General features: G+C 40.8%; 2 protein-coding genes across 2 annotated transcripts in view; both read right to left on the reverse strand.

Annotated features, from left to right (window-relative positions):
• Positions 1–24,220, reverse strand: part of LOC127508848 (uncharacterized) — a 630,120-nt gene that overhangs the window by 476,074 nt on the left and 129,826 nt on the right. The window lies entirely within an intron of this gene.
• LOC127508007 (zinc finger protein 665-like) lies at positions 5,522–23,132 on the reverse strand. Its single transcript, XM_051885477.1, has 5 exons — positions 22,658–23,132; positions 20,967–21,087; positions 14,000–14,963; positions 8,649–8,797; positions 5,522–7,518 (listed from the first exon to the last, which is right to left on the reverse strand). Exons 2-5 carry the CDS (start codon positions 21,085–21,087, stop codon positions 6,587–6,589), a joined length of 2,166 nt encoding a protein of 721 aa, XP_051741437.1. The 5' UTR covers positions 22,658–23,132; the 3' UTR covers positions 5,522–6,586.

Below are 24,220 nucleotides of genomic sequence, written 5' to 3' on the forward strand. Positions count from 1 at the left end.
GGAGAAATCCATGACTTCCGGGTGAATGCTGGTGCTATTAGCTGCCACTGCTCAGAGAGGGCATTTTAAAACTCTCTAGTTCTTCTAAATCTTCCTGCACTTATGAATGCATTTACAAACTGTTACAAACTATTTTAAGGAGTCACTATGACTTGTGTGTCCAAGCTCTTTCCAGTTCCTCTAATAAATTTTCTACCAAGCTAATGCCCAAGTGGGAGTACCAGCTGAAGTAAAAAGCAAAACGGCCAATAAATTACACTGTGTGCTGAGGCAACCCACCTAAAACTGATGTATTTAACATGGTTAACCTGAAGCGTTATTACGGACACTCTACTTTGACGTCATCGCCTGGGGTTTATAAGGCTGCTTTCTAAATTGTATATATATGTCAACTGTCTGTGTATAATTGTGTTCCCATTCAGTCGGTCACGTTCGACGTACGTCGGACAGACTGACGAATAGGAATCTCGCTAGAGAGGCCAATCTACTTCGAGTGTAACTACAACGAGCCAATGCACATTGGCATGCAATCATATGCATCAGCTGCTCACCTCGCAGCACGGGTATATAACGAGCAGCAGGTGCGTTGCATCTTCAGCTTTTCGCTTTGGAGCCAAACGGTGTTTGTTCCTGTTCTCTGCAAGCAAGTGTCTGCTAGAAGACGAGTCAAGCTTTTTGGTTGAACTTCTCTTTTTTTCGAGTGCGGGCGAACAGCACTGCAGCGGGGTCGAAGTCCTCTCTTTATTTTCTGTTTTTTGTTTCGTTTGCCATTATAGAGCAAATAGCTGTTTTGACAGTGTCAGAAGGCTGTTCTCACGTCCGGTACGGTGCGCTTCGAGCGCTGAAAGCCGTTTTTACGGCTGGTAAGAGTGAGCGCCTTCAAAGAGAGAAAGAGCACACGACAGGCTACACACAATCCCTGTCTGTGTTGCGGCGGCCGTTCCCCTGCGTGCTTCAGCACTCTAAAAGAGTAAAGTCCCTAAAAGAGCTTACACAAGTAGAGCTTGCGTCTTTTTAAAGATGACATTCTATTTGTGTGTTTCTGGATGCGGTCGTTTCCTGTCCTCACTGATGGCCACGATCACTGTTTCACATGTCTGGGCGCGTGCTGAAACGATGTTCGTGGGTGGTTCATGTTTTCGTATGAGAACATGATCACGTCGACACACCGGTCGTGACTCTTCTTTCTCCGGGAAGCTTGAGTCCCCTCTGTTGTTGGCCAGCTGCCACTTGTGTGTAAAAGCACAGCCGCGGGTCTGCCCGACACTCTGGGAGAGCAAACCTCTCGCTCCTCTGCCTGTCGTGTGCCGTCGAGCTGTCGGGCTGCAGCGCGGGTTGTCACGGCAACCCAGCGCTCGCTCGGCGCTCTAGATGCGCGGTCTCCTTGCCTAATCTCCATTGTAGCGCCCTCTCTGGTGCACCAGAAGAGGTCTACTTTGGTGAAATGGCTTGGGTGACTTGAGGTTGAGGGGTTCCTTCGGGGAACCAACCCCCTAGGGCCCCTCCCTCTCTAGCGCATTACATGCTGTGCAGCTTCTGGATTGGATTGCTGGTCCTTTTCATAGGGGAACCTAGCATTTCATTCAGGGCTCCAGCTGAGGGTCAGATGTCGATTGCAGCATCGGAGAGAGGGCTGTTATGCTCTGGAAATGAGGGTGACGCTGCCCACTGTAATGGTGTGTGCTTATGCTGACTCAGATTCAGAGTTTACAGCCATGCTTTCCCGGGTGTTCTGGATGTGCATGGAAAAACTTGGCAGTATGGAGCTATATTGGTGCCATAAATATGGAATGCCAAAAGTGCCAAAATCTGCATAAGTTTTTACTCTCTCACTACCCTTATGGGTGGGGTGGCTGTTCACAGACCACACCCACCCTGCATGTGAGGCCAAGGCACTCTTTATGCATGAAGGTAGTTCTGAGCCGGGGTTGAGCTGCGATTGTTGACTAACCGTGATCAAAGTCACAGTGCAGGCCTTCGGCCAGACGATGTCCACCTCAGTGGTCCAGAAGCGCCCCCCTGGCTTACTTTGCTGAGGTGCAAGAGGTCGTCGAGCTAAACGCTTTCTCGACACTCCCATCTCACAAGGTGGCCTTTTCGGTGACACTGTCGGGGACTGAGCCCAGCAGTTCTCCTCAGTTAGTGGCAGACCGGGGAGCCTCCCCTGACAAACCATTGAGTTCCTCGTGGGCCCTCAGTCTGCTCGTTGCCAAGGGTGTTGTCCCCTGCAGAAAAAAAAAAAACTACGGCCCAGTCTGCTCTACTGTGTCCGCTGCAGGAAGATGACGCCTCCCGTCTCTGCTACTGTTTAAGTGGTTAGTGAAAAATCACCCCTGAGACGGGTGACCCAGAGATGGGTGGGGCTCCACGGCCGGGTCCCGAGATGGGCGTGGCAACGCGGCACGTTCCGGGTGGCAATCACTCAGGAGTGCCGCCAAGCCTTCAGCCCGTGGTCGGACCCCTTGTTTCTTCAGGCTGGAGTGCCCCTAGAGCAGGTGTCCCGGCATGCTGTGGTATTCGCAGATGCCTCTTCCACAGGCTGGGGTGCCACGTAAAACGGGCATGCAGTGTCAGGGGTGTGGACGGGCCCCCATCTGCATTGGCACATCAACTGCCTCGAGTTGCTAACGGTACGCCTTGCTCTGTGCCGCCTCAAAGGACCGCTACGGGGCAAGCATGTACTGGTCCGTACAGACAACACTGCGACCGTTGCGTACATCAACCGTCAAGGTGGTCTACGCTCCCGTCGCATGACGCAACTCTCCCGCCATCTCCTCCTTTGGAGTCAGAAGTATCTGAGGTCGCTTCGTGCCATTCACGTTCCCGGTGTGCTCAACCGTGTAGCCGACGAGCTATCACGAGCTGCGCTGCCAAGAGAGTGGCGACTCCACCCCCAGGTGGTCCAGCTGATTTGGAGAGAGTTCGGAGAGGCTCAGGTAGACCTGTTTGAATCACCAGAAACCTCCTATTGCCGGTTGTTTTACTCCCTGTCCGAGGGAACACTCGGAACAGATGCACTGGCACACAGCTGGCCCCGGCACCTTCGCAAATATGCGTTTCCCCCAGTGAGCCTACTTGCACAGACCCTGTGCAAAGTCAGGGAGGACGAGGAGCAGGTCCTGCTAGTTGCGCCCTATTGGCCCAACCGGACCTGGTTCCCAGAACTCTCACTCCTCGCGACCTGTTCGTCGAGTGGTGTTCTTCTCGTCGAGAGGACCCCCGAAGATGCTCGATCGGTGTCGTGCTTTCCTTCTTGCAGCAGGGGTTGGAGCGTAGGCTGTCCCCCTCCACCCTCAAAGTCCATACTGCTGCTATCTCCGCATATCATGACCACATAGATGGCAAGTCTGTTGGTCAGCACGACCTGGTCGCCAGGTTCCTTAGCGGGGCGAGGCGATTGAATCCTCCTCGTCCTCCCTCCATACTCTCTTGGGACCTTGCTCTGGTGCTGAGAGCACTTCAGATTGCTCCCTTTGAGCCCTTGCAATCAGCAGACTTAAAGATTCTGTCTATGAAGACTTTGCTGCTGGTTGCATTGGCCTCCATCTAGAGGGTAGGGGACCTGCAGTCTTTTTCGGTCGACGAATCGTGCCTAGAGTTCGGGCCGGGTGACGGCCACGTGGTACTGAAACCCCGGCCTGGCTATGTGCCCAAGGTTCCTACCACTCCCTTCTGGGACCAGGTAGTGAGCCTGCAAGCGCTGCCCCCGGAGGAGGCAGACCCAGCCCTGGCTTTGCTCTGTCCAGTTCGCGCTTTGCGACTGTACATAGACAGAACTCAAAGCTTCAGGACCTCAGACCAGCTCTTTGTCTGTTACGGAGGCCAGCAGAAGGGAAAGGCTGTCTCCAAGCAGAGGATGGCCCACTGGATAGTGGATGCCATCGCCCTGGCTTACCAAGCTCAGGGCGTGCCCTGCCCACTCAGGTTGCATGCGCACTCCACGAGAGGCGTCGCATCTTCCTGGGCGCTGGCTCGTGGCGCCTCGCTAACAGACATCTGTAGAGCTGCGGGCTGGGTGACACCTAACAAGTTCGCTAGATTCTATAGCCTTCGTGTCGAGCCGGTCTCCTCCCATGTTCTCACCTCAGGTCAGAGGCACGGAGAGGCCCCGGCTTAGTGTCGGCTTGCTGCGCTTACATGCGCTTTTTCTCCAGAGAGTCCCTACAAGGCAGACCCTGTTGAGTCCTCCGATCTCCCTTCGGCAGCCGACGTGGCGGAGCGTCTGGCGCTAGGCCTATACTCCGTTGTATCCTTGAGAACCGGGTTTAGGCTGGGTACCATATGTGTGCCCCTACTGGGATCCCATATGTCTAGTTCCACGGTTGCTCCTATACGAAGCCCGTGTCTTTCCCTCTGGGAGAACCCGCCTCTCATCGAGTTGGAGTCCCCAGTTCTTCCATACGTAGTACAGCCTACGGGTTAGTCCATATGTACTTCTCCACATAACTCCTTCGGGGAAGGATGTGGCTTCCGCAGCGTTCCTTTCCCAGCAGAAGGGTGCGCTTTCCCAGCGTTATCCAATAGTCTCACTGAATGGGTTTTGGGGACCAGCAGTGATCGACACTCTCTGTGTTAGCCCTGTCCCACCGTCCGTAGGCAAGGGGGTTCAGGTGGCTTACAACAGAGCGCTGGAAGGGGGCAGCTCCTGTGGCGCTTTGGTAGGGATTCCTATTCGTCGGTCTGTCCGACGTACGTCGAACGTGACCGATTGAATGGGAACGTCTCGGTTACAAAGGTAACCCTCGTTCCCTGAAGGAGGGAACGGAGACGTACGTCCCGTCGCCACAGTCGCTGTACCCCGCTGATGCTGCCGCCTATCCGGTTCGGCTCCTCAGCGAAAACCTGAAGATGCAACGCACCTGCTGCTCATTATATACCCGCGCTGCGAGGCGAGCAGCTGATGCATATGATTGCATGCCAATGTGCATTGGCTCGTTGTAGTTACACTCGAAGTAGATTGGCCTCTCTAGCGAGATTCCTATTCGTCGGTCTGTCCGACGTACGTCTCCATTCCCTCCTTCAGGGAACGAGGGTTACCTTTGTAACCGAGACGTTCACCTGTCTTTCTGTTGCCCCGTCAAGTGTTTGTGTTCCTTTTTTTTGTCTCGCGATAGTTCCGCCACAACCCGCCAGGGAATCCCTGTGACGTAATCAGGATCATGACATTTCCTATAAAAGAAGTGAACTTACTGGCATTCTGGAGCAACACTCGACATGCTTTTTTTGGATAATTAAACGCGATTGCGCCGTTCTCACTCCCTGTTTTTGTCTGTGACTGTTTTTTATTCTTGTGGAAATATCCAACCTGGTGGGATTATTTTGCCTTGGACTTCGTCACAGGACAGTGCTGTTCAACGCGCTCCCGAACTCAAAACGACTTAAAAGGACAATCTTGCACACACACATATACATTTTTTATATATTGCTTTTCTGTTTCATCTTGTATAATACACTCTAGGTTGGAATTTATTCTTTGTTTTGTGGTTATTTGTTGTATCTGCACTCATTCAAACAGTTTTAGGAGGGAAAAGAAAAAACTTTATTTGTGTAGCCTGCCTTATTTAGGCAGAGTGTTACAGTCTTCACTGCATGTATAGTTATTACCAAACAAACTATAAAACACAGTTCTTCCTCTTTTTGTTTCCATTTTAAAAATATCAAACATATGTGTCAATATGTGCATATAGTCTGCAAATATAAAACACACCCCTGACTCTTTTTGTTAAATGTCAGTTTTAATGGCCAACAATAGCCAAATACCCATTATATAAGTATAAACAAAAGGTATAAGAAGCTACAATGAAAAATAAAGCAAATGATTCAGTCAAACATACAAAGTCAGCGCTCTAATAGGCTACAACAGTAAACTATAAGTTATGAGATTTCACTTTTAGTTCAACAAATTATAGATTTATGAGACCAAAGATCACCCGTTAGATTTACAAAAGATGAATTATATTATGTTTAAGCACTACAGAGACATCAGAGCCAGCGGCAAACGTCAGAAGGACTAGCTGAGGTAAGGATGCTCTCAGCGGGGTACATGAGCGCCCAGTGATCATCTGGATCTCACAACTCCAAATAGGTGCTACTTTTATCAATAAACCACAAATTTGAGCTTTAAACCAGTACATTCCTACATGCCTGAAAACTCTTAAAACTACATATCATGACATAATAACAGTAGTGTGTTACATGGGTTTTCTCCTCTGCTACTGACACTTGCTGGTTAGTGCAAGATGCATTCTGCACAAGTCACCTCTCAATGCATCCTCGATAAAATGGCGGATCAAGAACACATCCGGGGATTTGAACTGTACTTGGCTAGATGTGAACTTTGAATTGGAACAGTACTTGGACAGCGACTGATGACGTTCAAACAAGTACAGACAAGAGCACATATTGAGAAACAGTTAACTATGAATAAATGAATGAATGAGGCATTTCGGGGTCTCTCCTCATTCACAACCTGGATAATTCAACAGCAGCCACAGAGCAACAGCGCCAACTATAGGTGGAGAGGAGAGATTTGTCTACCTTACACAGAAGAGGGATTGTTGCTCAGCACACAAAGATGAACTACTTATCATGATTGCAGACTGTGGTGATGTGGTTTCTCCACTGCATGGATCTTCATGTGTATCTTCAGCTGATTTTTAAAAGAGAAACTCTTTCCACACCGATCACACGTGTGCCGCTTCTCTCTGCTGTGGATCTCCTTGTGTGTTTTCAGATATGATGACTGATTAAATCTCTTGTCACACTGTGAACACTTGTAAGGTTTTTCTCCAGTGTGGATCCTCTCATGTGTTTTCAGATGTGATGACTGACTGAATCTCTTGTCACACTGTGAACAATTGTAAGGTTTTTCTCCAGTGTGAATCCTCTCATGTGTTTTCAGATTTGATGACAGACTGAATCTCTTGTCACACTGTGAACACTTGTAAGGTTTTTCTCCAGTGTGGATCATCTCATGTGTTTTCAGAGATGATGACTGACTGAATCTCTTGTCACAGTGTGAACACTTGTAAGGTTTTTCTCCAGTGTGAGTTCTCTGGTGCTGTTTTAAATGGTTTGCTATAGTAAAAGTCTTCTCACACTCAAAGCACATGTACTCTCTCACACCAGTGTGTATTTTCTCATGTTTATGTAAATAATGCAGCTGTGAAAAACTATTTCCACACACAGAACATGAATATGGCTTCTCCTTTGTATGAACTCTCAGGTGTTTCTTTAAGGTTGATTCCCCAAGAAATGTTTTGTCACATTGGTGACATGTGAACGGTCTCACTCCGGTGTGGATCCTCATGTGTGCTTTAAGGCTTGATGATTGACTGTAGCTCTTCCCACACTGATCACATGTGAACGGCTTCTCTCCTGTATGAACTCTCATGTGATCCTTAAGATGTTGTTTGGTTGAGAAACTCTTTCCACACTGAGTGCAGGTGAAAGATTTCTTGGCTCTTTTCTTCAGAAATGTCTTTAGTTCTTCACTCTCCTCGCTTTCTTCCATCAGGTCTGAAATGAGAGAAAAAATATTCATTTAATTTTCAGTACATCAAAATAATTTAAAGAGAGAAATATGAAGTGAAAGGTCATAAAACTGAGACTTGCTGTGATAGACAACTGCTATAAAACATTCAGATCATTTTGATGCACAGTCCAGAATGAATCAAGTATAACACTTTATTTTGCACAGATAAACAAGGAGAAAATATCTTCTCTCCTGGGGGTGTTTTATTGCAGGGTGTTTTATCTCAGCTTTTGTTTTAGCAGGAAAATCAAGCCTTACACAATTTATTTTAATTTGAAACATTAGAGCATATTTCTGTAGTATTTAATTTATTTGCCTAAAACTGTGTAATTATTAAGGGCCGTTCACACTAGACTTTTCCTTCCACTGACTTCCATTCATACGCATGTGAATGTGGGACACCAGAAACACAAGATCAAGTGAAGTTTGCAGTAAAGTGGAGTAGATTGTATATTTTCAAATTTTGGAGTGATTATTATTTGTTATTTATGTTTTTAAAAATATATATCACGTCATATCTTGACATTGCCGTCTCTGTAGAAAGTTCACATGCTCAAAGTCTAGACTGACTGCATCTTTAAATGTGTTATTATCAGTGTCCTACATGATTCACTCAACCCTGTTACTTCTGACGATTTTCCTCCTTTCAAAAACGCCCAGGAAGTGACATCTTCTGAAAATAATCTCAATCCATTGTCTCAGTTTTTACACAAATGAATGACTGCATTCATCAGCCCTGTTACCAAAGTTACTGTAAGAAGAGATTTTGCTCAAGTTACACTCACAACCCTGTCAGCCATTCTGGAAAGTTCATTTACTTCCAACATTTTGGTGTTACAGTTTATTCCTAAAAATAACAGTGTTGAAAACTGTATTGAAAACAAATTCTGGTAACACTCCTGCAAATTGTGAACCAGATATGAAATAAATGTAAAATGCATATTTAGTTTGATCTGATGTTGACAATCAATATGACGGTTTATCAAACTGAGCATGTATCATTTGTGTATGTATCATTTCATAGTTCTACTGTTTCTCTAAATGCAGAAGTGCTTAAATCTTTCTAACATGAATGTTGTTCAGCATCATGAATGAATGAAGAATAAACACCAACCTCTTTGTTCTTCAGTATCTTCAGTGTGTTTCATTCTGCAGGGTTCTGGATCACTCATGTTCTCTGCAGTTTCCAGCTCTTCCTGATGCTTCAGTGCTCTTCTGATGGGAATATTCCAGCATTTATTGATGTGACTGCAGTGGGAGGAGCTTCATTAAGTGAATTGCAGTGGGCGGGGCTTTGTTGACTGAACTGCAGATTGGTTGGAGGAGCTGATCTGCCCAAATCAAAAATAAATCAGTTACTGTGTTTGTTTTTATAGGGTTAAAGTCCAGAGATCAAACTGTAGTGTCTGCATCAAATGAAATGTACAAAAGTGATTTTACATAGAAAACCCATCAGGTGAAATGTGTGTGTTTTATTGTTTCAAATTACTTTTGTGAAAACAAAATGTTTTAATGTCCCATCATCATTTAGTGTAACGGATACATTTAATGCAAAAAGGAATCCGTTATTTTGACCTGTATTTAATAAAATATATATAAGAATAAGAGATCATACTAAATTTCATTATATTTTAAATGATTAAAAACTTCTTGCTGACAAACTGGTGAAAGCTAGTGGTTTGAAGGAAAGTGGTATAAAGTCTAAAGATTTAAAATGACAATTAAAGAGTATTTTGGGCTGCAGTGTGATCCTTCACAGTGTTTGAATTTGTCATCAAGTGATTCTCCTTCTAAATATGCCTGAAAAGTTGTTTTCTTCTTTCTTTCTTTTTTAATTAATTATTTTTTGTGCTATATTAACCACTTTTTGTATTTCACCCATAAACTGCATTAGAGCATTAAGAATTTATATCGGTCTATCGTAAAGCAACTGATGCTAATTCAGAACTTTATTCAGTTGCTCCATTAAAATATTGAGATATCTAGTAGTAAAGAACTGTAAGAAAAACAGTTAAAAGCATAAAGACAAAAATAATTGTTCATATTTGAGGTCCACAAATTCCCTCAGTCTGTTGACAGCAATGAAATGAGCTTTAAGTGTCAATTTACAGCAGATCTGAAGACATCAGCATAATAAATGAGGTGAAAACAGGAACTATTGACATGAAATAAAGAGTGTTTTCAGCAGCTCTGTTAATATTGATGATCCTCAGACTATCAACACTCATTCAACAAGACATTCAGATCATTAGCAGATCATCTCACTTTATTCTGAGTGTTTGCTGTTAGAAACTGATTATTGGAGTCAGGATATGTGAGAAAATCCTATAAAACTTCTTTAATTAAAGACAATACTGTTATTTCTCACAACATGATGTGGATAAAACACCAATAATACAAAAACACACTAATGACACTCATCTTCATCAACCACTGCTGCTAAATAACTACAGCAATATAATATATATGAACTGAGAGTTTGATTTTCTAATAAGTACACTGCAGTAGTGAAATTAGATCAGAAGAGACAATGATCACAAAACCATTCGAAATAAAGAGCAGCACAAAGCAGGGTTGTCGTCATAATACAGAATCATCTCATATTTAAGATATCAAAGCAGTGATCTGTATTAAATCCAGTATAATCACCAGTACAGGCTACATGTAGATTAGAGAGGATGAATTAAAGTGTGAACTAAATGTAAATGAGGTGTGTGTGTGTGTGTGCGCGCGCACTCTCACATGAGCCTCACAGGAGGCGGTTTTAACAATAAAAAAACTTATTTTATTGGATACGAGCAATTTGTTGTTTGTGTTGTGGATATTTAAGAAAAAAGCTTGCTTCGCTTCATATATTCAGTTTAACAGCTCTGCAACTGAACTGCTCATATGTTCTGACGCTTAAATTGTGTTTTAAATTATGAATTGGTAAAACGCCTTTGCAAAACATTTGGACTGCTCTCGAATTTATAATGGACTGAATATCTCTCAGAACTTGGTGTGCGAGGACACACTGAATATGCACATGAATCACGGTCACACGCTCAGAGCAATATTGTTTTAGCTATGTTTTATAGTATTAAAATATTTCGAAGGACAAAAACATGAACTTTATTGGCTTTACTTCAAGTCAGCTGTCACTTTACTTTGGCGCGAGCCCCTATGCGCTCGCACACTTGGCACAGCCCTTGCGACGGTTCTGTCATTAATTAATATGAATTAATATGATTAGCCTTTTGCTTGACTACGTTATCAAACAGCTAATAATGTGTTGCTAATGTTACACAAACCATGTTCCCGTTCTTCATCTCAGAGTCAGACAGCTGCCTTCTAACAATCAGTATCCTTTCAAACGCTCACCCTTATGAAACTCAACCATGTTTTTTGTAGTAACCATGATTTTTATAGTACAACTATTGTTTTACTACAGTAACCATAGTTTAATTATAGTTTTTGTAGTAAAACCATAGTAACTACATAATGAAAGTACTCGGTTACTAATGTAACCTCAGTTCCCTTAGATACGGAACGAGAACTGCGTCATTTGTCTTTCTAAAACAAGACGCTATGGGGGAAAACTTCTTTTTCTCTGATTACTGAAGCCTTTTTCAATCACGCAGTGAAACTGCATGGCCATTGGTTCATGAAGTTAAAGTAAACAAACCAAGCCAATGGTGAGCGAGCCCGCCAAAATGGGCGGGGAATCGGGCTATTTAAGCAGATTTTATTCTGACTGAAGCAACGGCATGAGGCGCCCGCAAGTAGCGCGGCAAAGTATGCAGTACTCATTCCGTATCTAAAGGAACAAAGGTTACATTAGTAACCGAGTACTTTACCTTTCGATACTACACTCGTACTGCGTCATTTTTCTTACTAAGGTAAGACGCTACGGGACAATATAATCACACCGTGCTACTAAGGGGGGGCGACAGAGCATTTGAGCGGCGCACTGAGAAGGGCTTGCAACAGGTGCTCATAGTATAGTGCATCCCGAAAAATTGGTGACTTGAAGACACCGTAGTCATCGGAATTAGCCAACCGTGCCGAACCGTAGGCTACTGCTAGAATGCGAGTAGTGACGTCATCAATCAGAAACAGTCACTTGTCTGTCGTCTGGCTGCCAGTTTCTCCGTAGCTTGCTAAACATGATATTTGAGCAACATGAACACAAATTAATCATACAATTAAAAGAAATAACTGATCATCCTACATAACGAGGTCACTATTTACATAGCATATCATGTGTAAAATCTTGTGTTACTAAGGCAACGACTGAAGAGCTCCGTTATCAGCCCCACAGTGGAAAACGAATAGCACAGAATGGAATGGGAAAGCAAAGAATGGTTTGGCCCGACGCTGAAAAAGCTGCTAACAAGAAGTAAAAAAAAAAAAAAAAAAGAGATACAACGCCAAAGTTGCACTGCTCTGCTCTTGCTCTGGCTAGATTCAACCCGCATGAAAGCTGTAGTCGAGAATTATACGATTATAATATAATTATATCGATCGGATGTGTATTATTATATCGAGCTACCGTGCTCACGCAGCTGCATTGTGGCACGAACACTCATACAAACAGTAGCTGCACAAAACGTGAAGATCGCGCACACAGACAGGAACGCAGAAACTAGTTGTCAGTGCTGTCGTGTTATTTATAACTAAAGTAGCTTAGAAACTTAAAACTCATTATATCATATATTTTTCTGCTTTTGAAGGAACTATTTACAAACCACAGCTTCACAATTAATAAAGATACGGTATGACTAATTCACACACGCAATCGCTCTCATTATGTACTGGTAATGTGCTAATTTATCTGTATCTGATTTACAACGAGCAGAAATCTGTAAGAAATGTTATGAACCATAGATAAAATAACTGCTGCAAGTGAGCTGTTATGTCAGATCACTCCTTCAATAGGAAAAAATATCCCACCTTTAACAGTCAATCACATTTATAGTACAAACCTTGTCAGTGAACTGTGAGGGCAAAAAAAAAACGGCCCCTTACAGATGCTAAAGCTGCAGCTGAAATTGGTAATTTCTTCACATATTTACTAGTTTCTACATGGTGAATGTCAAGTAGTGCACTGTATAGAGAGCAAGGAATGATTTAGGCAATGTAAATATGCTTTCCTTTGATTTCAAACCGCGGGTTTGAGACTTTCTTTTTTTCACTGCAGTTTTAAACAGTAAATACTCAGCAATGGTGCTGATTCTTGAATTTGCACATGTTTTGTCTTAAAGCATATTAAAAACACCACATAGACATATAAACATTAGTTAACATTGAAAATTTGTTTTTCACCACAGAGAGTCTTTAAGAGTTTGGTCCGATGGTGCTGAAGTTGCAATGGATTTCTTCTGTCTTGGGGAAGAGTTCTTTCTCTCTTCTAGGTGAGCACATGGCTGGGGCAGGTCGAGGCCACCTAGCGGCCAGGAGCTACAGAGAATCAGTCAGGAGCAAGAGAGAGGGAACGAACTGGGTGGGGTCTTTTAAGGTCTGGGAGAATTCACACCTCTTAGGGTTGACTTGACCAATGAGAAAGGTAGAATTTCTAAGTGGGAAATTCCTCTGTGGATTTTTTATGGCTCAATGTGTCTGTAGCAGGGTGTTTACCTATGTATTTGGCTGGGTTATTGAAGAACAAACTATTAAAGATTCTTGTTATTCTAATATGTTGCATAGGTATCAACATATCATATACACAAGCATTTAAATCTTCAAAATACAAATTCATAAACCCCAAACTTCATATAGGGTATGGGTTTTTCCTAAAGCCTCTGCTTTTCCAGATGATTTATCTGTTGTTACAGTTGACATCATTTTTAGTGCTTAGTCCACCACACTAAAGTACCACCTCAATCAGCACTTAAAAATTAGTCTTAGACTTTACTGAAATTTGTTTTTAGCTTCTTTATAAAAGTCTCTTACTCTTAGAAAAGTCCTACTTTTTACTAAGAATTCTTTGACACTTAAGTCAAAGCTTAAGACTATTCTTAAGACTATTCTTACGAGGCACAGGTCTTTTTGATATGGGATGCTCTTCTCACACTGAAGACATGGGAACTCTCTGGTGAGTTATTACATGATTCTCATAGTTTTCCTGTCTGTGAAACTATTTCCCAGTAGTGTCAAGTATTTGAGTAAATGTAATTAGTTACTGTACTTAAGTGTTTTCTTGACTACTTTGTACCAAAGATATCAGCAACTTTTATTCTCTACTTGACTACGTTTTTGAACAAGTAAATGTACTTTTTCCTCCAATACATTTTCTGCAGCAGTTCCTGCTATAAAGAAGGCATTGAAGGTATTATATCTTGTATGCTTGCCTTTATCCACCCAAACTTGTCAACAAGGCTACTTTACATGAATGCGAGTACATTAGCAGGTAGTTGTGAATCAAAGGTGTTTGATTTAGGAGATGAGGCAGATAAGGTATCTGAACTTTTATTCAAGTATGGTTTTCAGGTACTCTTTACACCTCTGCTATTTCCACAGTGACGACTTCTGAAAGACTTCTCTTTCGAGTGAATCCTCGTGTGGCTCTTAAGGTTACCTTTTAATCTGAAACTCTTACCACACTTATCACAAATGAATGGCTTCTCTTCGGTATGAATATTCATGTGGTTATAAAGGGTCAATTTATGTGTGAAACTCTTTCCACACTGATCACATGTGTATGGCTTCTCTCCAGTGTGAATATTCATGTGGGCTGTAAGACTTCCTTTTCTACTGAAACTCTTTCCACACTGTTGGCAGGTGTGAGGCTTTTCTCCAGTGTGAATTCTCATATGGATTTCAAGTTTTCCTTTTTCTTTGTAACTCTGTCCACACTGTTGGCAGGCGAATGGGCTCTCTCCAGTGTGAATTCTCATGTGGACTATAAGTCTTCCTTTTACAGGGAAACTCTTTCCACACTGTTGGCAGGTGTGAGGCTTTTCTCCAGTGTGAATTCTCATGTGGACTTTAAGACTTCCTTTTTGACTGAAACTCTGTCCACATTGTTGGCAGGTGAAAGGTTTCTCTCCAGTGTGAATTCTCATGTGGTCTTTAAGATTTCCTTTTTGACTGAAACTCTTTCCACACTGTTGGCAGGTGTAAGGCTTTTCTCCCGTATGAATCCTCATGTGGACTTTAAGGTAATCTTCACGTGTGAAACTCTTTCCACACTGTTGGCAAGTGATGGGGCTCTCTCTAGTGTGAACTCTCAAGTGGACTTTAAGTAATCTGTGTTGTTTAAAACTCTTTCCACACTGTTGGCAGGTGAAATAACTTTTAGTTCCTGTCTTTTGAGCTCTTTTTCGTGAGGAAGACTTTTTAGCCTGTGTCGCTCTTTCCCCAGTCATGAAATCATTATGTTTATCATAATGTTTTTTCTCTTCTTGCATTTCATTAAGTTCATGACTCGCCTCTTTCAGTGTCATTAGGTCTAGGGCAAAAACAGACATAAAACAATTTAGACATTTAAAGCATCAAAACCAACAACATGTATGATCTATACCAGGGGTGTCCAAACCTGCTCCTGGAGAGCTACAGTCCTACAGATTTCAGCTCCAACCCCAATCAAGCACACCTGAACCAGATAATCAGGGTGTTCAGGGTTGCATGATAATTACAGACAGGAGTGTAGGAGCAGGGTTGAAACTGAAGTCTGCAGGACGGTAGCTCTCCAGGAGCAGGGTTGGACACCCTTGATCTATACCCTACCCTATGGATCAGGAATGGGCAGCTTTGGTCCTGGAGGACCACCGTCTTTTAGAGACTTGGGGTTAAATTTTGAGGTTGGCTTAAATTTTGCATGTGTGTTTGATCAGGGATGGAGCTAAACTCTACAGAATAGTGTCCCTCCAGGACCCGAGTTGGCCATCCCGTCTAAAGATCTTATGCTCAATACACCAGTGGTTTTCAAACCTGGTCCAAAGGGACCCACCACTGTACATTCTGTATCTCTTCTGTATTTTTCACATCTGGTTAAGATCATGAGCTTGTTAAAAGATTGTTGACATTGATGGAGGAATTTGCAGCTTTAATCGCAAACTACTATTCCTGTTCATCAATAAGGTGAGAACTGGACCCGTTATAAACCTAAATATAGTTTAATTAATTCATTGAAAAGTGTACTGTTCTATTAGTTATAGAAGATATTTGTTGTTGTAATTATGACAGACAAGCACACACACATAAGTAGCAACCATTCGGTACTCTGGCAGGGTTAGCAATCTCACTACATCCATACCGAGCCTAATCCTAATCCAACCGTGCCTCTTCAAGCGTTCCAGGGAACAGTACTGAGCAATCACACAAGTCAAGCGAATCAGACTTAGGGGGTCAAAAGTGCTCGGCCTGTTTTCGATCACCTAGTGCAAGTACACCCTTAATTTCTTATTTTAAAGGGGTGGTTAAGTGTTTTTTTTCTAAGCTTGATTGTGTTCTTGGGGCACAGTTTAACATGTCTTAATGCTTCGTTTTTTTGAAAACGCTATATTTTTCATATATTTTACCTTTATTCTACACCTCTGTTTCCACTGTCATATGAACGGCTCGTTTGACTTCCTGCTTCTATGAAGCCGCTCCCTCCAGATTACGCAATGTGCTCAGATTGGTTAGCAGGTTGGTAGCTGGCCCAGTGTATCGTGATTCGCTGAAGCGTCCAGAAACGACACGCCCCATACCATCCGTTGCTACAGTCAAAATGTAAATAACGGCGTTTATTGCTGTATCAAATTGAGCCCGAATCAGACCCAGATGAAGAGGGTCAATCGCAATCGCGGCTTTTAAAGGACGTTTATGAACGGTATTTCATTTTGTCTTTGTGTCCAAGTGTTTATTCTGTCACTGCTGTTTGTTAGCTTTCAATATACAGTTTTATCCTGATTAAATCTTTACTGTAGCTGAATACATGACTGAGTAGTCGCATTTTTGTAAAGGAAGCTTTTAATTTATAGAATGAACAACTGTTTGTCTATGAACATAGAAGTTTGTTGGTGTTTGTAGAATTTAGCTAACTGGCTAGCGAAGCAAAAACGAGTTGGTCTTTGTATATGTCCTTGATGCAACCAAAAATAGCAACAGGACTATAGGTTTAAAAGACATGTACAAACAATAAAATTTACTTACAGTTTGAAGCCAATAAACAGCAGCTTCTGCTTTTAAAGTGGGAACTGCTTCATCTTTCAGTAAAAGCCTTTGAGCAAATCCAGCATTGAACTCGTGTAGATTCTGGAAGCTGTCTTCAGCGCCGCATCCAGTGTAGAAAATATCACAGATTATAATGGGTTCTATTATCTTTTGAAGCGTTGCGTGTACACAACTCTTCCGCTTCCACATGCTGCACCACATGGCCTTGCCCACTTTGTTGTGTGTTCCCGGGGTGTGTTTTGCAGGGTTTATGATGTCACCTACCCGTTGTAGTCCAAAACCGGTCGTGTTTGTAGGCATTTAACTTTAAAAGACAATATCTCCGTTTGCATTGAACTTTCAGTGCTGTAACTTTGCAGACACTGTTTATGCTCAAGCAGCAACATTACACACTAACTAAAGTTAAAAAAGTGAAATCGCATTTAACCACCCCTTTAAGACACGTTTTGAGATTTTCTGTCATTTATGACATCACGCTTTCCCGTTATTGACAGTATTTTCCAGCAGTCTGTTTTCACTGGTATACGGTAGGGGCGCTCATCTGAAACAGTATAAAACCTCCAGATCAAAACACAGACAAAGTAGCAGAAACAAGCCATAAAAGCTTTAATCAATTACATGCAAACTAACACAATCATCAATCATTAATCAACACTAAAATCAAAGCTTTTTAATGTTACTGAATGAAATATAGAGCACATGAAGAGGTGTAAGATAATATGTAAGGTATCAAAAGTAGAAAATGCAAGCTTTGGGGGGGTTGATGGATGTGATCTATGAATCTGATCCAGATGTGGTCTTTATTAAAAAAAAAAAAAAAAAAAGCTTGATTTTCTGTTTTTTGTTCAAAATGTTGCTTTTTTTAAAATAATAATAATAATAATAATAATAATAATGAAACATAACCACATTAAAGTGTTATTAAAAAGATTGCATAACGGTAGAATAAAATGTTTGTTTTGTTTTGATTCTTTTATTAAAAACAGAGGCTGTAGTATTATATTGACATATTTCATGTTTAGCTATTCATACAAAATCTTCATTAAAGTTTTGTGAAAATCAAAATGCTGGTGGTGGCTGGCAACTTTTTTTAAAAAAATTAATGCTTATGAGATGTGTTTTCCTCAGCACACAATTTACATTTTACAGTTATACTTTTACCTGTAAAAGTTAGAAAATCCTGCGAGTGTGCATTTTCTGACAACAGGCTCCATTAAACTTCACAGACTTCAATGATATTGCCAAAAGTTTTGGGACACCTGCCTTTGTGTGCACATGAACTTTAATGACATCCCATTCTTAATCCGTAGGGTTTAATATGGAGTTGGCCCACCCTTTGCAGCTATAACAGCTTCAACTCTTCTGGGAAGGCTTTCCACAAGGTTTAGGAGTGTGTTTATAGGAATTTTTGACCATTCTTCTAGAAGCACATTTGTGAGGTCAGGCACTGATGTTGGCGAGAAGGCCTGGCTCACAGTCTCCACTCTAATTCATCCCAAAGGTGTTCTGTCGGGTTGAGGTCAGGACTCTGTGCAGGCCAGTCAAGGACCTTGCTTTCTGCACTGGTGCACAGTCATGTTGGAACAGGAAGGGGCCATCCCCAAACTGTTTCCACAAAGTTGGGAGCATGAAATTCTCCAAAATGTCTTGGTATGCTGAAGCATTAAGAGTTCCTTTCACTGGAACTAAGGGTTCAAGCCCAACCCCTGAAAAACAACCCCACACCATAATCCCCCCTCTACCAAACTTTACACTTGGCACAATGCAGTCAGGCAAGACTCATACATCGGAATACATCATACATCGAATCTGAAGGATCAGCCTGCAATAGTACAGACATTTCAAAATAAGAGTCACGGTGTATTTCGGGCTTGTTTATAATTAAGTCACACGCTAAGTTTATTCTTTTTCTTTTGGGCATTATTGGTATTTTGGTTACACAATAAATTGTATTTAATTTGGTTTCCATTTAATTCATAGTAAATTATTGTAGTCTCCCCTACAGGAAGAAAAGGCTAAGAACATTATTTGACACATATATTATTCATTATATTAAATTTTACTAGTAAAATCTGTGCCTTTCACTGAAAGAGACACTAATTATGACTGCAGCCATATCACCCTGTAGCCCAAGACTGGTTGCCCACTGAAGCTAAGCAGGGCTGAGCCTGGTTAGTACCTGGATGGGAGACCTCCTGAGAAAACCAGGTAGCTGCTGGAAGAGGTGTTAGTAAGGCCAGCAGGGGGTGCTCACCATGTGGTCTGTGTGGGTCCTAACGCCCCAGTATAGTGATGGGGACACTGTACTGTAACAAGCACCGTCCTTCAGATGAGACGTTAAACCGAGGTCCTGACTCTCTGTGGTCATTAAAAATCCCATGGTACTTCTCGTAAAGAGTAGGGGTGTAACCCCTGGCCAAATTCCCTCCATAGGCCCTTACCAATCACAGCCTCCTAATAATCCCCATCCATTGAATTGGCTCTTTCACTCTCTCTCCTCTCCACCTACAGCTGGTGTGTGGTGAGCGCACTGGCGCCGTTGTACTGTGGCTGCCGTCGCATCATCCAAGTGGATGTTGCACACTGGTGGTGGATGAGGAGAGACCCCTGATATGATTGTAAAGCGCTTTGGGTGTACAGTTGTACATAGGAAAGCGCTATATAAATGCCTCATTCATTCATTCATTCATTCACTATATGACAGAAAGGAGAACATAGGAAAAGGATAACCATTTAAATGCTGTAATTTTGCATAATTTACAATGCATAATAATGCATAATATTAGTATGTAATTAAATGTAATCGTATGCTATGCAATTAAAATTAATTTCAATAAATAAAAATACTGTTCAAAATCACACATTATTTGTTTGTCACATGTAGTAGACCATTTTTGTGCCGTGGGTAATAGGAGGATTTTTCACCTGGCTACCACCGCAAGTATGTTTCAAACCTGTGGGAAGCACTGAATATTCTAAAAGCACCTCATGTAAACACCTTAAAGGTGCCGTAGAACGTGTTTTCAAAAGATGTAATATAAGTCTAAGGTGTCCCCTGAAGGTGTCTGTGAAGTTTCAGTTCAAAATACCCCATAGATTTTTTTAAATTCATTTTTTTAACTGCCTATTTTGGGGCATCATTAAATATGCGCCGATTCAGGCTGCAGCCCCTTTAAATTCTCATGCTCCCCGCCCCCAGAGCTCGCTTGCCTTAAACAGCATAAACAAAGTTCACAGAGCTAATATAACCCTCAAAATGGATCTTTACAAAGTGTTCGTCATGCAGCATGTCTAATCGCGTAAGTATGGTATTTATTTGGATGTTTACATTTGATTCTGAATGAGTTTGATAGTGCTCCGTGGCTAAAGCTAACATTACACACTGTTGGAGAGGTTTATAAAGAATGAGGTTGTGTTCATGAATTATAAAGACTGCAAGTGTTTAAAAAAATGAAAATAACGACAGTCTTGTCTCTGTGAATACAGTAAGAAACAATTGTAACTTTAACCACATTTAACAGTACATCGGCAACATGCTAACGAAACATTTAGAAGGACAATTTACAAATATCACTAAAAATATCATGGATCATGTCAGTTATTATTGCTCCATCTGCCATTTTTCGCTATTGTCCTTGCTTGCTTACCTAGTCTAATGATTCTGCTGTGCACATCCAGACGTCCTGCCCTTGTCTAATGCCTTGAATATGGGCTGGTATATGCAAATATTGGGGGCGTAACGTTACATATTAATGATCCCGACTGTTGCGTCACAGTTGGTGTTATGTTGAGATTCGCCTGTTCTTCTGAGGTCTTTTAAACAAATGAGATTTGCATAAGAAGGAGGAAACAATGGTGTTTGAGACTCACTGTATGTTATTTCCATGTACTGAACTCTTATTATTCAACTATGCCAAGGTAAATTCAATTTTTGATTCTAGGGCACCTTTAATCATAATATTGTCTTATTCAGAATAAGGTCAATAATTGTATTCGTCTGAAAGAAGAATGTCATATACACTTAAGGAGGCTTGAGGGTGAGTTAATCATGGGATAATTTTAATTTTTGGGTGAACTATTACTTTAATGTTCAATTACTTCTATGTTCAGGTATGTTAAAATGATAGTACAACACTTTTGAGCATGAACAGAAAAACTTCTTTACTTTTCCATTGTCCTCTATTCAGAAGTAGATATTGGGTTTAATGTTGCACAAAATATTCTCTATTTCTGTAGAGCTGGACATTTTAATAATGATCAAATGACTGAGTTCAGCTGTGAGAATAAAACCAACCTGTTTGTTCCTCAGTATCTTCATGTTTCACACTGAATGTTTCTTCAATCTTTATTTCTTCAGTCTCCTCTTTAATAAAATCAATCTTCATGTCTTCAGTCTCCTCTTTAATGAACGCCATCTTTAAGAAAATAATAATTAATGTTATTAAGTAACGTTATTAAGTAATTAAGTTAATGGTTTAGACAAAAAGCACTCAAAACTAACACTATAATAAACACTTCATATTTAGGCATTTATGATCTACACTTGGTATTTAAAGAATTATAGATTATATTTAAATGATTACTCTTTGATGAAAACATGTTTAGTTTGTTAGTGTTTGTTGTTCTCGTTCATGTTCACTGTTTGAGCAGCACATGTCGTGAGTCACTGAATCATTTCTCAAAGTATTTGATTCAATTGACTCGGAGTTGAAAAGTTCAGTTTCTCAATCATTACTCGCCAGAGACTGAACTCGTGTTCATGATAAACTGATTTATGATATATAGAGGCGGTTTCCCGGACAGGGTTTAAATGAAAGGGAATAAAACTGAAATGAAACTAACCCTTTAAGCCAGGATAGGCCTTAATCTAGAATAGTTAATCATGTCTTAAAAATGGCTTTCTGAAACACAGATTAAGTACAGATTACTAAAACCTGGACTATGGAGTCTTGAATTAAAATAAACCAGATTAATTTAAAACCAACTGTGTTCATCTGAATTAGCATGAGAGAGGGTGCCTAGAAAACCTAGAAAAAAGAAAAAATATAACCTTTACTAAACAAGAGACAGTTCTTTTAAATCAAAATACATCAGCTGTGAAAAAAAGGTAATTCCTGGAAATCTGTTTGTAATGAATAATTTTTAAATAGATGAATTATATATATATATATATATATATATATATAATAATAATAATAATAATAATCATATGACTATTAATGCTTTTGTTTTGTTCTTTACATAGCAACAAACTAAACATAACTATTTGATTTACACATGTGATAATCAGTGTTGGCAGACTAGAAATGATACTGGTTTGATCTAAAGCACTATCATAGTTGTTGCTTCATTATATATAAAAAAGACAATTCTTGTTAGCAGGTCCTCAACCCAAACACAAGCTCAACACTTCACCAACAGTAGGCTAATCTCCAAAAAACACTAACATAACAACTTTTACTAGTTTGACCATCTTGCAGTTAACCAAGGGGTAATCAATGTTATTTTTCCAATTCCAATTACACCAATCTACCTTTTTGTGTAACGGACTTTAAAAAATTAGGACCACTCTTCAAGATAAACATTAGTGTCTTAACTTTTAAGACTAGTCTTAAGTGTTTTATGTAACAGCGGAGTAGCTCTAGTCTTCCTCCAGGAAATGAGCATCAACTATATTACAATATTTTAAACCATGTCAGAGAAAGCAGATTTCTGTTAATCTGGTTTAAAGGGCCATTTTATTCTAGGACTGGGCTTAATCTCTGTCCGGGAAACCGCCCCATAGAGAGAGAAATGAGACGCAGGTTTACTGTTTCTCATCAGTGGATGAGCTTTACTCACACAAATATCCTTCATTACACTTAGATAAATAAATTCATTAAATAGTAAATTAACTAATTTCACATCGTTTGTTAAAAAAACACACATATGTAATTCATTGAACTGTTTCTATCGATTAAAACAGCTTAAATTCTTAAAACAAACCTTTATTCATCAGAATCACAACAGATGAAGGAGTTCGGCGCAGTCTTATGACGTCATGTCGTCACTCCAAAATAAAAGTCCTGTTCACACACACACACACACACACACACACACACACACACACACAGCATTGTCTAAAATCACAGAAGTGCATAGAAATCTGACTGTTTTACCAGATAATCTTTGTATTAAAATAAAAAGAAACACGTTAAAAAGGTTGTACATGAGTTAATTCATGTGTCCATCTAAATTGAAACACAATTTTCTTTTTAAATTGTAAATTAAGTATACATATAAAAACAACAATGAGAGAGAAAAAAATATGATAAAATAGGGGACATACGGACATCACAAAAGATTATAATAATTAAATCAACACAGTATTACATTTCATCAATGTAAATAAAATTATAAATTTAAAGGTTCTTCACAACAGATTCACATTTCTGACACCTTTGATTTGAAATGTTTTGACATTTTCTTAAAGTAAAAACTAAAATTGGGTTTAAAGTGGATAATTCTGGCTTTGTAAAGATGAAATTTACCCAGAACACAAAGTAGTAAAACAGTGCAATCAAGTATAAGATCCTTAGAATGAAAATCAGACAAGAAAATGATAGATTCAGTCATTTGTACCAATTTGTTACAGCAGAAGAAAACTAACATGGTAACTTCTGACCAAAAGGACTTAAGAGAATGGGCACTGATAATACAAATGTAGAACTTCTTCAGTGTTACAAAAGGAACATAAAAAAGATACATTCTCAGAAAACCTGCTCAAAAATAAATTACAAGGGTAATACCTAAGAGCAATTCTATGTTTGAAAACCTTAGAACTGATGCAAACTACACATCCATTTCATACTTATTCACAGGAATAAGTATTCTCAGTGACAGCTATTTGTAGTGCAACATCTGATACAAATTCAGCTGTTAATGTACAACTGAATGACAGTTCAATCTTTTTCCATCATGTTTAGTCTCTATTTGTTTAGAATATTGCCAAAGGTATTCTGGTGGTGGTTTGGAAAGTGAGAAATGCATTGGTAAACTTTAAAGACACTGTAAAGACTTCCAACTTTTGCTTTATGCAAATGAGTTCCACAGGGGAAAGAAGGGTGGGCCACACTGTGTGTGTCCCCTCTGATGCCAGCAGCCAATCACAGCACTTGAATGGAGAAGCGCCAAAATGCAATCTCCTCCTCATCGGAAAGGGATAAAGGTACCCTTTCAACAGACATTCCTTGTTCTGAGTCTGCCCTTCAAAGGAGAAAGACACAACAGATACACGGTTCTGAGTCTCCCATCGGGTGAGACACAACAGATACACCGTTCTGAGTCCCGGCTTGCAAAGCTGAGACACAACAGATGCACCGTTCTGAGTCTCCCATCGGGTGAGACACAACAGATATAGCGTTCTGAGTCTGTCCTGTACGGGGATAGACATTAACAGATACAACACCGTTCTGAGCCTCTGGTCCATCCAGAGAGACAACAACAGATCCCATGATCTAAGTCTACAGCTTGAGAGGCAGCAACAGAGACGACCACGTTCTGAGCCTC

The sequence above is a fragment of the Ctenopharyngodon idella genome, chromosome 3 (assembly GCF_019924925.1).
Source record: "Ctenopharyngodon idella isolate HZGC_01 chromosome 3, HZGC01, whole genome shotgun sequence".
Taxonomy (NCBI): domain Eukaryota; kingdom Metazoa; phylum Chordata; class Actinopteri; order Cypriniformes; family Xenocyprididae; genus Ctenopharyngodon; species Ctenopharyngodon idella.